This window comes from Peromyscus maniculatus, chromosome 3 (genome assembly GCF_049852395.1).
Source record: "Peromyscus maniculatus bairdii isolate BWxNUB_F1_BW_parent chromosome 3, HU_Pman_BW_mat_3.1, whole genome shotgun sequence".
Classification (NCBI taxonomy): domain Eukaryota; kingdom Metazoa; phylum Chordata; class Mammalia; order Rodentia; family Cricetidae; genus Peromyscus; species Peromyscus maniculatus.
The window spans coordinates 87,002,484-87,018,447 of NC_134854.1; the positions used below are offsets into that span (position 1 = coordinate 87,002,484).

The 15,964-nt window shown below is 41.1% G+C and overlaps 1 protein-coding gene across 3 annotated transcripts in view; it reads left to right on the forward strand.

Moving 5' to 3' along the window:
- Positions 1-15,964, forward strand: part of LOC102905526 (TNFAIP3-interacting protein 3) — an 89,820-nt gene that overhangs the window by 45,523 nt on the left and 28,333 nt on the right. For all 3 annotated transcript variants that reach the window (XM_042273426.2, XM_076566883.1, XM_076566882.1), the window contains 5 exons: positions 5,844-5,924; positions 8,779-8,856; positions 11,677-11,742; positions 12,894-12,992; positions 15,275-15,400. In XM_042273426.2, the coding sequence (XP_042129360.1) occupies positions 5,844-5,924; positions 8,779-8,856; positions 11,677-11,742; positions 12,894-12,992; positions 15,275-15,400 (450 nt within the window). The remainder of the gene's footprint in view (positions 1-5,843; positions 5,925-8,778; positions 8,857-11,676; positions 11,743-12,893; positions 12,993-15,274; positions 15,401-15,964) is intronic.

Sequence of the window (15,964 nt, forward strand, 5' to 3'; positions counted from 1 at the left end):
CGGAAGAGACACTGAAAATCAGTGTGAGGGTTCCTCAGAAAAGTAAAAAAGAGAATGAAATATGATCTAGCTATACCATTGCTAGGTAATAACTCAACATACCTCAGACACACTTGCTCAGCCATGTTTATTACTACCCTGTTTACAATGGCTAACAAATGGAACCACCATCCATCAACAGCTACAAGGAAAAAGAAACTATGTATATACACAATAGAATTTTATGTACCCTGCTGTGGAATAATCCTTCTGTACACTTGTGAATACATGTTGCTATGATTGGTTTAATAAACAAGCTGACTGGCCAATATCTGAACAGGATAAAGTTAGGCAGGAAAGCCAAACTGAGAATACTGGGTTGAGGAAGGGCAGAGTCAGAAGAGTCACAAGGAGACATAGTGAGAAGCAAGATGGACATGCCGTACTGAGAAAAGGTACCAAGCTGCCAGGCAGAGCATAGATAAATATGGGTTAATTTAAATGTAAGAGTTAGCTAATAACAAGCCTGAGCTATCAGCTGAGCATTTACAATTAATATAAGCCTCTGTGTAGTAATTTGGAAGCAGCTGCCAGGATAGGAAAACCCTGCCTACAGTATTCACAAAGAAAAATATCATCATGTCATTCTGGGGGAAATGGGTGATCTGGAAACCATCATGTTAAACAAAATTGGCCAAACTCAGACACATACCTCTCATTTTACTTAATTTGCAGGTTCTAGTTTCAGGTCTTTATATGATTGTGTATTTTTGTATGTGAATTCCCACGTATGTGTAGAGTGTAAATCTTGAAAGCATAAAAGGAAAGAAGAGATCTTAATAGATAAAGGAGAGAGACAAGGGGATGGAGTATATGTGATGTGGAGGTAGAGAGAGAGAGCTATTTGTAGAGGATAAAGAGGATCAGAAAGTAGAGGAATGGAGTATGGGGGAGAACACCGGAAGAGGATGATGAATAACAATAAGTTAAAGTAACTTAGATGGATTAAAATGTCCTAAGGAAACATTATTACATATAGTAACTTAAAATTTTAATATATACATATACATGTATATATAAATATGAGTTCTGCTTTCACTCCAAGTCAGGGATGTCACTGGGGCACAGATGAGGAACAGGAACATTAAAGTCTCACAGTAGCTACTGTTCTGATATGGTGGGGTGGGGGAGTGCAGGGGTGGGGGGGTGCAGGACGGTAATCAGGACAGGCCTTAGGGTCTTTCAGTACAATGATGGCTTGCTCTTAGTCCAAAGACTCGAAGCATCTTAGACAAAGCAACATCACTAGTGACTAATGGGACTATCAAGTGACGGAGCCAGGGATTGGTCACTGTTGTACAACATCTCCAAAGCATTCCTATGAATAAAACCAGGGGGCAACTGTGCAAGCCCTCATCCTGAGCAAATTATGAAAAGGTCTATTTATTTCATTGCCACTTGTCAGTCATCAGTCATCAAACTGGGGATTCTCTAGGTTTTGTGGAAATGGAAAGCTCTTGTTTGGGGTCAGTCTAAAAAATGTTCATAGATGCTGAATACAGGCACTGAGATCCAAAGAGGAGTTAAAGATGATTCCAAGATTTTTGGCCTGGGAGAACAAGATTTCATTAACCGCAATGGGGGAAAAGGGTCTCATAGGTGTAGACACATGGAAACAAAGGGGACTCTGTAACGTCCCCTACAGAGATGACAAGATGGCTATTAGCATGGGGTGTTGGAGTTGGTGATTGAGTTCTTGATCAACTGGTTCTTAAAATTTTTGATTGGCATAGGATGCTACATATTTTAAATATTACTTTTGCCAGGACCTATTAACTTGTGTGCAGCTGCCCATCTTTCCCATTTAATACACATTGTACATCTGCAGGCTTTTTTTTATACTAGAAATCCACTTTGATCATATAATTGCTATGTTTGAGGCTCTTTGACAGAAGGTCAAAAGTACTTACTCTGAAATTGGAAGTATTACATAGTTTCTATTGCTAGACTTACATGCATGAACCCTCCTCTAGTCAAAAATGGGCTTTTTAGACACTCTGTGCATGGCTCTGGCCATCTCTGTAGTGTTTATTAAGCTGTCCTTTTATTGCACGACCTCTCAGCTTTCACCATCTGTACAATCCTGGACATCGGGTCCTTCCATGACTATTAATAGTGGGGAAGGGGCAACCACTGTTCTGAGCTGTCACTTGCTTTAATGGCATTAGCACTTTGGTGGCTTCCACTTACAGTCCAGTTTACATATGTGTATCATACCCAAGTTGCATAAATTCATGTACATATACTTGTAAATATCTGTAGACACGCACACACATTACAATGTCATTACAAGCAGGGATTTTTTTTTCTTTTTTGCTTACTTTCTTCAGAACTCATTAATTTCCAAGAGCATAGTGAGTGATACACAAATTATGGATGGCCGTTTTCATTTCTCATGTCATCTGCTTCATTGGCCCAAACATCATATTGTGATCATTACCCAAGGATTTATTTGTGCTATCACAGCCATTGTAGAAAAAAGATGCTACCACTATCCCGTTGCATAATGTTGGAGTTGAGCCTCGAACTGCTGAAACAACTTGCCCCATTACAGGTCATGAGGGATAGAGCTGAGGTATGAAGCCAGACAACCTAACACCACAACTGGAACGTTTGTCCCTTCCGGCTCCTCTCCCCTATGGAGATAGTGCACATGCTTCAGCATCCACACATATGGGTTCAGAAAGCAGGGGGTGGGGATTGGGGGTGGGGGGGTGGGGGGTGGGGAGGTGTTAAAAGAAGTCTGTTCCTTTGGCCTGTCAAAGAAGGCCTCCAGGCATCAGTAGACACGAGAGCTTTCTTCTCAGGCTAATTGTGAGAGAATTACTGTCAATACCAATGAGAGCTGCAGATTAGTGGCTGGTAATTCCTGAGGTTAATTTTCTCCTACCTAAGATATTATTGTAGCAATTTCACGATTGACGAATCTTTAAAATTGCTTTGGAAACATGGAGGTGACACTCAAGTTTCTCTGAAAGTCACCTCAGTGGGTGAAACTTCTCATGAAAGAAATGGTGACTGGAAGCCACACCTAGGAGTGGGTAGAGCCAAGGCCTTGAGGCCTGAGGAGCAAAATCCTCTCTTTTCATTTCTGGAGCAGGCCTACTGAAATTCCTGTTTTCTTCTACAAAAGTTGTTTATTCGTACGAATTGGGACTGATAACTCAGTTTGCTATTGATCTGTACAGCAGAAGAGATGGAGGAGTCGTGATGAGAACTGCAAGGCTGTAGGATTTGGCATGATAAATGCCATCATACCTCATGCAAGGAGCATGCATATGCATCAGGATGCCATGGCAGGGAAGACCTCAGGGACAGAAATGCAAAGGATAACATTTGAAGAAAATGTTTGTAGTGGTATTGTGTTCCCCAAAATATTGTGCACTCTAATAAACTTATCTGGGGGCCGAGAACAGGACAGCCACAATATTAAACATAGAGGATAGGCAGTGGTAGCACACACCTTTAATCCCAGCATTCCAGAGGCAGAAATCCCTCTGGATCTCTGAGTTCAAGGCCACATTGGAAACAGCCAGGCATGGTGACACATGCCTTTAATCCCAAGAAGTGAGCCTTTAATCCCAGGGAGTGATGGTAGAAGGCAGAAAGATATATAAGGCGTAGAGACCAGAAACTAGAAGATTTTGGCTGGTTAAGCATTTGGTTGGTTAAGCTTTTAGGTTTTGAGCAGCAGTTCAGCTGAGAGCCATTCGGATGAGTACTCAGAGGCTTCCAGTCTGAGGAAACAGGATTAGCTGAGGAATTGGCAAGGTGAGGTAGCTGTGGCTTGTTCTGCTTCTCTGATCTTCCAGCATTCACCCCAATACCTGGCTCCAGGTTCGTTCTTATTAATAAGACTCTTTAAGATTCCTGCTACAAATGTTAGTGGGTTAATGTTGCTGCATCTACTAACTAGTATGACCTAACACAGAAAAGCATAAAGAACGTTTAACCACATGCCTCTTACTCTCTGAGTATGTGTGTGTGTGTGTGTGTGTGGGGTTGTGGGGGTCAGGGTGTATGCATGTGTGTTAGAATAAAATTACTTTTATATTAAGGATATTCTGTATTTTTGATGAGCATGTCTTGGTGTGGATAACATTCAGTATCTGTTTCTATCCTCTAAATTGAGCAAGTGCCATAACTTTTACCTTTAGAACCCTGCAGGAACACGTTGAATCCCACGTACATTTTTGGATATTGCTCTAAGGCAACACACTCTCCTTCACCCATTTTCAAAACAGATTCCCCAAATAGCAGGAGGTAAACAAATATGCTTATAGAAATCCACAAATTTAGAGTGTAGTATAGTGGATATTCACCAGTTTGCTCATTTAGCAAGATATGTTGAATATGACAAGGGCAGTATGCATGCAGACATGAATACGGGAACAAAGAAATGCACAACTAAGGTGTTTGGTGAAGTGCTGCCTCTGGTTGGGAAGAAAAAAAAAGATAAACTCAGAGGGCAAGGGAGGCATTGGCTAGGTTTTGTGTTCACCAGTTAGATGGGAGGCGTTATGAAAGGGCAAGTTCTGTATTGGCAGAAATAATAAGCTTGCTCTCAGACTTTATAAATACTAACTTTTCATAGACTGAGTTCAAAATTTTCACCAAGGCACTTGTTTACATCTTTAAATCTATTTTTCTCCAATGTTTTGTTCTGTCTTAATTAAGGATCACAAGGCAAAGGAGAGAATGCCTCATTTCAGGATGTAGAGGTCACCCAGTATGGTGAAACATGGAGTAGAGTAGGGAAGGTGAGAGATAGATGGAAAAGAAGAATGGTCAGACCTTGGACACGCATCGCGTTTCCACAGTTTTTTGCTTTAGCCTACCTGTATGTGGGTTTCTCCATGGAAGGCTCCAGTCACATGCCTCAACCTAAAGAAGTCTCCCTTTTCCTTTCAGCAACTCATTCTTTTCTTGTTTCTATTCCAGAAATTACAGTCCAAAGCACATCTCCAGTATCTCCATCTCCACAGCCCTTTCTGTGGCACACTTCTTGCACCACTAGCTGAAAGGTCTGTAACAAGGCAGGAGTCCACCAATTAAGACAGAACAAAACATTGGAGAAAAATAGATTTAAAGATGTAAACAAGTGCCTTGGTGAAAATTTTGAACTCAGTCTATGAAAAGTTAGTATTTATAAAGTCTGAGAGCAAGCTTATTATTTCTGCCAATACAGAACACTTAATGTGCAAGCAACACACATTTTATTTTGTAATGGATTATTTTCTCCCTGTGTTTCTGTAACAGCAGCACTCACAGGTCAATGTGACTCACAGTGCCCTCCCTACACAGCTCAGCTCACATTTCGAAGACATTGCCAGTAAATCACACTGTAGGAAACAAGAAATCAAGCTGTTAAAAAGCAACGGTGACTTAACTGCTCCGGAAAATACAGTCGATTTATGACAGTTAGGCCACTGAAGAAAAGCTAGGTTTGCCCCGGGTACTCTGAGGGTAGGAACTTCCTCCTGCAGTGGGAGAAAATGCCAGAAAGGAAGAAGCACAATTTACATACACAGCAAGTCTAACCTGCCTCAAATCTTAGTCACAGCCTGCCTACTTGAGACACCCTGGGAAATCCCTGTTACATGGAAGCCAATAAAAGTTAAATCACATTGCTCCTCTTACATCCTTGTTCTGTGTGATTTGCATAGAGTCACTTCTGCTAATGAGAACTTGGTATTTTCTATCCTGAGTTAACAGAGACATAGGTTTTTCAGGGTTGGAACGTTCTCATCCTAAAAGGTACCACAAGAGTTTTTCTTTTTCTCTTTTTCCTTCTGCCTTACAAGACTCTCCGAAAATCAGCTGGCTCATCTTCCCAGGACATGGCTGCACGGAGCGGGTCAGGAGCTTATACAGAGCATGCGCAGGTAAGAACGTGTCAGGATGAGGTGGCCACCCAGAACCAAGAACACAACAGTAGACAGTATGATGATTAAAGAGCAGTGGTAGCTGAACCTCCTTCTTCAACTAGGACCTGCTCTGTATTTTAACCAGTGTTATTTGACATATGAAAGATCACTGGCGACCATTGCACTGCCTTTGAACTCACTGAGCCGGGCTGCTTCTACTGGATGAGAGAAACAGCTGCACAGATTCCTTTCGCTGTGCTGTGTGCTTTCTATTTCGTTCTTGTGTAGAAGAGCTCAGTTCCATGTAAAATTTAATAGGAATACTGTAAACATGTGGTTAGAAATAGAACATTTAGCAGTGAATGACTTAAAAGATTAATATATTCAACTAATGCTATAATTTTGTTCAGTTACTACAATAACATTCACTATTTCAATGAATTAATTATACTTTCTTAATGTTTTGCTATATTTCTATTGCTTTATATTGAATGTGTGCACACATGTGTGCCACAGAGCAACTGTGGAGGCAGAGGACTACCTGCCAGAGTCAGTCCTCTCCTTCTACTGTGTGGGTCCTAGGGAACAAACCTAGTTATTTGTCTTGGTGGCCTGTCCTATTACCCACTGAGTGAACTTGCTGGATTTTTAAAAAATTCTTTTTAAAGAGATAACTGAGACATAATGAGAAACTAAGTGGAATTCATTTATTCCTCTAGATATTTAATTTGCTCTGTTACAACTTGAATGTCTTAGCAATTGACTAGGATGTTTTGGTAGAGGAAGAAATATCCAGACATTTTCAACACAGACTGCATTTCACAGAAAATAATAATAATGAGTTGCTTAGAAGGAATAATTGTTTCATAAGTAGGCCCTTTATAGAACCCAGTGACTAAATATCTTTGTATGTACTGTGATATATGGTGTCTTTGCTAGCAAGCAAAATGAAAAACAAATGCACACAAAAACTCATGAAAATTCGAATTCCTTTATGTTTGATTGACTCGGCTTGGTTTTATCACATGTATCCAGGGCATACAAACCACGGCACAATGCTGATTAATCTCTCTAGAAATATGTGCTGATACATTTCTTCCTCATACTCTTCCTAGCCATTGTGTTCTTTATTATCTCTTCTCAATGCCTTCTGTCAATATTACTGTTTCAGAATCTTGTAAGACAGTACTCTATGGTTACAAGTAGATTTCCTTAGATATCAAGTACAGAAATCTTACTTATAAAATAAAAATCCAGAATCAATGTGTTTTATATATATGTTTTTTTTTTTTTTTTTTTTTTTTTTTTTTTTTTTTGCGTAGAGAAAATTACCCGGGGGTTATAGTATGCAAGCAAGACCATGTAAATGTTTCCTACTCACAATTTTTGTATCACAAATAGAAGAATTTTAGGGGATCTAAAGTTCACATTTCCAAGCGTGATGTTGGATGTTAGGAAACTTATCATTAGTGGGAATTGTGATGCCCTCTGACTGGAACAGTGCTCAGAGTGCTTCACACTTCCAGGGTTCCCCTCTGATGTTGTCACCCTGTTGGGGAGAACCACAAGTTTAGAATCAACTTCAGGGCACCTCTGCCTCTCGAAGTTCAGAACATGATGGATAAGATGGATTTATAGGACTTTCCAGGTCGAGGCCACTTCATGGCTTTATCAGTTCTGATCCAGAATGGGTCTGGTTTCTTAGAACCATCCCCCACAACAGAAAGTTCAGTTAGAATGCCTGGCATTGCTGCCACTTAGGTTTTGATGTCACGCTTCGGGTTTAGCTAAATGCTTCCCAAGGTAATGAGCTAGTGTATCACCCTGTTTCTTGACCAACAGAAGACTGTCCTTAAAATGTGGTCTGTTGAGAACCCAACTCTAAATTAAGAGACATTTAAAAACAAGAACAGCATCTAGTCTGTGTAAGATGTTATCAAACCCTGAAATATTGAGACATAAGTTAGAAAACTAGTTTTATAAATTGTTTCCAATGGAAAAAGTCCTTGAAATCCCCAAGTGATTACCCAACAGTCACTTCCTCTGACCACTTTCGGTGAAGACCAGTAAGTCTGGACAATGTTTCTTAGTTGTTTATGAATGGCTTTCAGGGTTGTGGTTCATGGTAACTATTGTGCCTGAAACTAAGCATAGAATTCAGGACCGCCTTGATCACCCCATTCATTGAATTACTTAATGAGTTGGATGGGATGTACATAGACTACTGAGTTACAGCAAGGAAGCAGTCTTTTCTGTGAGCTTTCCTGGAGGTCATCCATTTGCTAGATGGTGGGCAGTTTCTAGAACTTTAACCTCTTCTTTGAATAATTATCTCAGTCCCTGTGGGAAAAGTAACTGAAGACAAAGGTTATTAGTTCTCATTATGCTATAATTTATTATTAATCTAAACTGGTATTCTAGTGCCCTGCCCAAAAAGGCTGGCTAAAATACATAAGGCCGGATAATCTCTACCCACTTCTATAACATACTTGTGCCATGGCCATTGAGGTAGTAAATTTATTTGTAATTTGTAACCAATTTGATGCATTTTAGCTGTATGTATTAGTCTTGCTCATTTACAATTTATTAGTGAATTGTTTTAGTAATTAATTAAAATAAACGATTAAGTAGATAGTATATCAGGCTGGTCCAACAGCTTGTCACTGTGATGAGAACTTTGTCAAACTCAGGGCCTTGTGCCCACTAAGCATAGGCTGTATCACAAGACACATATCTCCAACCCCCATATCAAATATGTTTTACAAAACACAAAATTTGGCTAGATGCATGATGTGTTTGAAGAACAGAATCTCTTCTCTTTATTTTGTAGGCTGCTTAATCTCAGTCTTTTTTTTTTTTTCTTTAATTAAAGTGTGCTCCATCAAGAAGACAGGACTTGACAAGTTCTCTTGAACAAAAGATAAGGCACTTAGAAAAACAGAGGCAAGAGGTAATGTAGAAATATTGGATAAAGTCACATAGCCATGTATTAAGCCTGAGAATAAAACAAGATATCCTTAATTTCTTTTATCTCTGTCCTTAAATCACAGTATTTATCTCTAGAGTACTGAACCACACTATTTTAAGAGAAAAAGCTCTTAGAAATCATGGTTTGTGCGATGATGAATGAAAAAGTGTTGATGTCATAAATGTGGTAATCATAACCCTACTTCCCCAGTTGTTGCTATTTCTACCACTTGCATCTGGAAGCTTACCACCTATGACCTTGCAAACTGACTTATGATGGGATTTGAGCTGTTACAAGCTTATGGTCAGTGAATTTAAGTTCAGTGACTTTCTGTGTTGAGCACCTAAATGACTGTGGGTTATAGAACACTGTCTAATAGGCTGGAGAGATAGTTCAGTAATTAAGATACTTGTTGCTGTTGCAGTAGACCCAAGTTCAGTTCCCGGCACCCACATGATGGTTTATAACTATGTGTAACTCCAGTTTCAGGGGGGTCCTATATCTTCTGTGACCTCTAAGAGCAACAAGCACACATGTGGTTCACATACATGAAGGCCAAATATTCAAACAAATACAATAAAAATTAAAAATTGATCTTAGAAAAGCACACTGCCTTAGACAGAAGATGATTTCTAAAATGCTGCTGGGAATTAGCAGATGCTGTTAACTGTACTGTGTTCTGCCTCTAATGGGTGTGAGGACTCCTTCCTCTTCTTGACAGAGGAGGTGAAGAGCAAAGTAGATGCATCCCACATTGGGTCCATTTGCTGCCTCCTTCTGAACATTTCATCCTCCTTGTTTTCCTCCGCAGCACCTTCTTCTCTTTGATGGTGGGTAATACTGTGTCTGGGAAAATCACTAAACTCTTGCAGAATAGCCTCTCTATGTCATAGTCCTACATAGCAATGGACCGACTATTTTCATAGACTATTATACACCTGAATACTAAGTAACTAAGAGTTTCCACCTGAGTTCCACCACAAACATAATCTAATGACTGTCACTCTGGATTAGGATTTTGTTGTTGTTGTTGTTTTGTTTTGTTTTGCATTTAAGTAGAAGTTTTGTATTTTTTTTTGACACGGTGACTACTCTCTTGATATCTACCTCATGCTGCTAATTGTTAAGATTTTTTTTTCAACACAGAATTGTGAACCTCTCTTACAAGAAAGAGAAATACAGACCAGGATGTTATTTATTCCTTCTGGCTAGCAGAGAGTTTTAAATGTATTTCTAACTGTCTGATGACAAAAACCATTACTCCTGAAAATCCACAGGTTCAGGAAGATTTTATTGTCCCTTCATCCAGGAAGAATTAAAAGTTTATCTATAGGATGTAAAGATGGCTCAGTGGTTAAGAGCACTGGTTGTTCTTCCAGGGGATTCAAGTTCAATTCTCAGCACCCACATGGTGGCTTATAACAGCCATTACAGTTCTGCTCCAGGCCCAAGATGCCTGACACCCTCGCACAGATGTGTATGCAAGCAATACACATACAAATAAATAAATTATAAGAAACAAAGCAAGTAAATAGTAAAATTAAATTTAAAAAATGTCTACATCTCAAAGCATGCCACTACAAGCAAATGACTTCCAATTAATAGAGTTTAAACTTCAAGATAAATTCTTCAAAAAAGCTGTCATAAAAAATGCATTTATTAGCCATATTAAACAAACAGGAAAAATATGGAAAGAGAGCACTCCTATAATAATAATTCTTACAAAAATAAATACTTACAAAGTTTTATCAGTTCCTGGTTGAACTAAACAAAGATGAAAACTAAAATAAGTAAGACAAGTTGAAATTTTCTAATAAATGCCTCAGCTGACTTGTTAAGCCGTGATTTGACACTTAGTAATTGTTTATTCAAGAGCCAGTTATGAAAATATGAAAATGTGTCCATCTAAATTGCCAGCTGTAGAGCTGTGGGGGACACAGCCCAGCACTGCTACCTGCAGCTTGAGGTATCCCCTTAGCTTGTAGGGACCACCACTCAGAGGAAACCAGATCTTTGACTTCACCACAGAAAAGAATTTCTGGATGAGCCAGTATGAACTGGAGTCTATCACAAAGGAAGTTAGACTTAGAAGGGGTTAGTAGGAAGTGAAGCTCTCAGGGAAAGAATAAGGTACACTCCAGAGTGTGGGTATGGGCTCCTCACAAGAGAGCTGTGCTTACTCTCCTAGTGGTAGCCATTGCATACTATTTTGGTGACTCAAGTTACAACTCACAGAGCTGCATAGATTCCTTCCCTCTCCATCTTGTTTTGAAAAGAGAGGCTACAAGATGGCGCTCGAGGTGCCCCGGATGGACTGTCCTGTGATAAAATTAAACAGTAGATCATAAGGTTTGCACAGAAAATGCTAAGGCATGCACTGTAGTGTAAACGGGGTTTCTAGGGAGATTACAGCTGGGAACAGAGAAGAGCCATTCACACTCAGGCCTCGAGCATGGTTCATGGCTGTTGTAGCAATCTAACTTGAAACCTCTCTCTATAAAAGGAAGTTTGTCTTTATACAGACTTCTTACAGTTAACGGTGGAGGTCTTGACTTAGCCTGGCTGATGAGAAAGAGGCTTCCACCAGACTATGGGGTGAGAGGTTCCTCTCCCACCCATGTCCTCACAATTCTCTTTCTAGCCTGCCTCAAAACCATCTCCATCCAACCAGAACTTACAAGAGTGCTGCCTCCATCCATGGCTTCTAAAAATCTCATTAAGTTCAAACAGTGATCTCTCATTTCCTAAACTTCCAAATGGGGGGAAAGCTTTTGTCGAATCACCAAATTTTAATAATTTCAGCTCCTGGAAGTCAATCAACAATGGGACCAACAATTCCGAAATATGAAACAGTTATATGAAAGAAAGGTAGGAAACTCTTCATTTGGGGTTTTCTTTAATCCCGGTAGGGTCAAAGAGATTTTTGTGGATCCCTAACTTCTGGCAAATGAGGGACCGAGTTCTATCATCTTGATTTGCCTCTTGGTACTGAGGGTGGATGCAATGTCAGTCTGTTGCTGGAAATGTAGCCTTGGTTCAGTCCAAGCGTTCCAGTGAGTGCTCCCAGCTCTGCGTTGTTGCTGAGGCTGAGGTCGGATTAAGGGAAAGTCTTCTAGATAATCAGCTATCTTCCATCCAGTGGTGACAGTCAGAGTGGAAGGGAAATGCCTCCTCCTGCTTCCTTTAAAGCACACGCCTGTGGAGAAGCTTTTTAGACACAAAGGAACCTTTTTGGGGGCAAGTTTGTAATAGATTCATGTTGTTGTTGTTTGAAAGTACTCCACTTTCAAAAAGACAGAAGAGAGAAAGTAAGTTCCCCTAAATAATTCAGAATGAAGAAAACTGACCACAGTAACGCAACAGCGCTTGCATTTTCTTCCTCATTTGATGCTCAGAAGAATTTAATTTGGAAGCAGGAAGATCGTGACCCACGGCAGCAGTCTGGCTACCTTGTTCTGTCCATCCTGAACCAGTCCCTGGCTCCAAATTTTAACGACAATGTCCCCAGAAAGAATGTTTTTGCAGCTTCCCAGACTGGCCAGTGAATCCAGAGAAGAGAACAAGTGCAATTGTCAAATTGGAGGAACAGCCATGTCTAAGGCTCTAGCGCAAGACTCTATTTTGATTAGAGGAGGAACAGCAGATACCCCAGCCTGGTGGGTTTGCCCTTTGTAGAGGTCTATACCCACTTCCTGACCACCTGCGGCTTTGTCTTGCCCTGGCCTACTAGAGGCCAGGCACAAAGAGCCCTGCACTCTCTGCTCTGGCTCCTCCATTCTTTGGAAGTAGAGGCGGTTTGGAGAAAGAAGGGGAGAGAGCAAGACGCCATTTGGGAGTAAAGTGTGTGCTTTTTTTGTGTAGAGCAAACCCCCTTTAACACGAAAACATGCTGATGTGTTTTAGGGAAGAACTTTTCCTTGGGAGATTTCCTGAACAGGTGGGGTGGGGATCCCCTGTTCTCAAGTGCACTGGGCTAGATCGTGGTGTGATTGTCTGCAATTATCTCCTGAACCCCTAAGGTCCTGGAGCTGAAAACGAAACTGGCAGCCACAGAAGACATGCACATCCTAGAGAAGAAACAGAAACAAAGCGTGACAGAGGGCGACAGGCAGCTAGAGGTGGGTAGCCCGCGACTGGCCTCTAATTGAGCAATTTAGGATGGTGAGAAACAGCTCCTCTCTAAGGAACCACCGCAGGCTCAGTGCGCTGGGTGGGTGAGGGGGGGGGGGGCTGTGCGCTTGCCTTCAGTGACCTGGAAATTAGAGGCCTGCTGATTGGGTGAGAACCTTCCAGGGCTTTGCAGCCTCTCCTGTGACTCCCTTTTATTGTTAATGACAAAGTCTCAGGAAATCTCCCACGAGTGTCACCTCTCTTACCCAGAATTGGCTACTGACTCCAGGCTGGCCTTGAGCCTGCTCTTCTCCAGTCTAAGTGTCCCAAGTGCTGGCATGGCAGAAGTACTTCACCACATCTGGGTACACAGAACACTTAAAAAACCACTTCACACTCATTATCTCATTCAGTATCTGGAGCCTAGCCTTGAACAGGTCGGTCCTAAGAACACGGAGACCTGAACCCCGGCTCCAGGCTGAAAGGATGAGTAGGGATGGGTTATTTTATTTTATTTTTGATGCAGGCTTTTCCCTCAGTTGTTAGACTTTATGAAGTATATAAAAGTTATGCTAAATTCTAATGACAGCTCTCTGAAGACATAGTAAGAATAAAAACAAGTATATGTATTCTCATGGGAAGTCTGGCCACTACCGTTGTGAGGTACTGGCAATGTATTTAAACATGCTGGAGTCTGACAATACTGTTAACAGAGCTTCTAGGGTGGGAGTCTGGGTCCTGGTATCCCTGACAGGCAGGGCTTAGCCACTATCCTCAATAGGCAAATTAAAGAGACAGTCATGAAAAGCAGATGAAGGAGATTTCGTCTGTGTACTCACATTGGGAAGACCAATAAAGAGGCCCAGTGACTTCCAAGGTCACCTTCAGGGTCCTGACATGAGGCTGAGTTTTAAATAGAGGTGAAGAGGGGTCCACTACTAAGCAGTCCTGGTTAGGGCATGGTTCTTACCAGATACTGTCATGTCCTGCTTCAGTCTGCCCTGCAAGATGGTCTGACAAAATTGTCAGCACCCCACAAAATCTCTTTGGCTAGCACCAGGCTTCATTTCCAGCATGAGATTCTTGGGGAAATCCCAAATCCTTGGGGGCATTATCTCAGTAGTCTGACAGTCAACCAGGAGGGCAAGAGTGCCTCCCTGAGTGTCTTCGCTCCTGCCAGGAGCAATACCTCCCAGACCATAGCCCAGGTTTGCTCACCTTGCTGAGGTTACTGTCAGGGTGAACCAGGAAATGGTTGTGACAAGTCCCTTTCTGCCATGAAGCACACACTCACTTCCTTCTCCAGCTACACCCTAGCTTGGAATTTCAGTAACATTTTCCTCATGCACTTGGGAGCATTTTCTAGATGTAATATAATAATATTCTTTTAACCTCTGCTAAATTAGAAAGTGATTGACTCATCTAAGTGCGTAGGGTCAGCCTACGAAAGTAAGTGGTAATGAGATGTTTTCACTTTCCAAGAAAATAAATTGCCTAAAATTGATTTCTTAAATTTAATAACTATATTGGAATGTGACTAGAATAGCATTTGAATCCCTGTATTAGCTACTTTTGATCTTGAGCTATCTATAGTCTGCAGTATTTATTTTTCTAGACTGGATTCTCATTAAGGATCCAATTTACTCTATCAGATTTTGCTATCTTCTGTATAAAATGAAGACCTGAGAGACATGAATTAGGACTTTTAGTTGTTTGAAATGGTGAATTTCTTGGAGACTGAGACACCAAGGCATGATGGCAGCTAGAAGGCTAGATTTCTGCCTTTTAATGGTAGTTGGGACAATGCTGTGCTCTGAATATTTATCTATAGTGAAGGTCCTTATTGGTCTAAAATTTATTGCTCTTGTCCTGGCACAAAATGGTGCAGGGGACCTTGAGCTATTTAGGACCAGGTTATTTCAGTGACTTCTTTCTTCTTTTCCTTTCTCGGCCTTTTAAATGTTTATAACCAGTCCCCTAGGAACAGGAAGTAGGTTGTTCTGCAGACCCACTGACATGAGTATTGAATGTGAGGATTAAGGTTTTAATTCCCCCCCTCCCCCTGGATCACCACAGTATCATTAAGTTTTGATAAAGGAAAATCCGTTCAGTAACCCTGTCCTCCAGGAATATTGCTTAAAAAATGTTAGAGAAAACCTCACAGGTCCTATTTGCTTAGTTTGGGGAATGACTGTCTGCTAGAAACAGCCAGTCTTTAAGGATTTCTGTCTTATCTTTCCCTTGGTAATTTTTGATCTGGGCCATGTTTTCTTGTCTCTTTCTTCATAAGGAGAAGGAAAGCCTAAGGGAAGAGTTGCAAGCGCTGAAGAGGGAGAATAAGCTGTTGAAGGAAAACAATGCTCTCGAGAGTAGGAAGAAAGAACATTATGCATGTGAAATTAAACGACTCAACAAGGTACCAGAGCAGGTGAAGCATGGGGGTAAACTGATAGCCGAGGCAGCAACTGAATCCTGCTGGGTCACAACAGAATGGAGGCCACAGTGTGCCTCTTTTGCATCTCGTGAGGACACTCTCTCAGGTTTACACAGAGCTCCTAGCCACAGCCTGCGGCTGGCCACATTTGGCTAGGACACTTTAGGGAATTTATGTCCTTGCAAAGGACTGTGAAAAGGAGAAATGAAGAGAAATTATAGACGTCAGTAAGAATTTTTTCATTTTTTTAAGAACCACGTAATGGCACTGGGTGTTTGTGAACAATAACGTATCTCTTGGTCAACCACAAAAGCTTCCTGAGGAAGCAAGCTGTTCTTTAAAGTGATGGCTTTGGAGCTGGGTGTGATGCATGCATGATGCATAGAAGCATGCTCAAGGCTGAGATGTCTATTGTCTGGGGAGTGAGCCTGAACCCACTGTGAGTAGGAACTGGTAACAGAAAGAGGCAAGGCTTTTGGGGCACACACATGGCTTTGTAGACAAGCTCAGAGGAGAAACTAAATTGTTGTAAAAGGATGATGATAA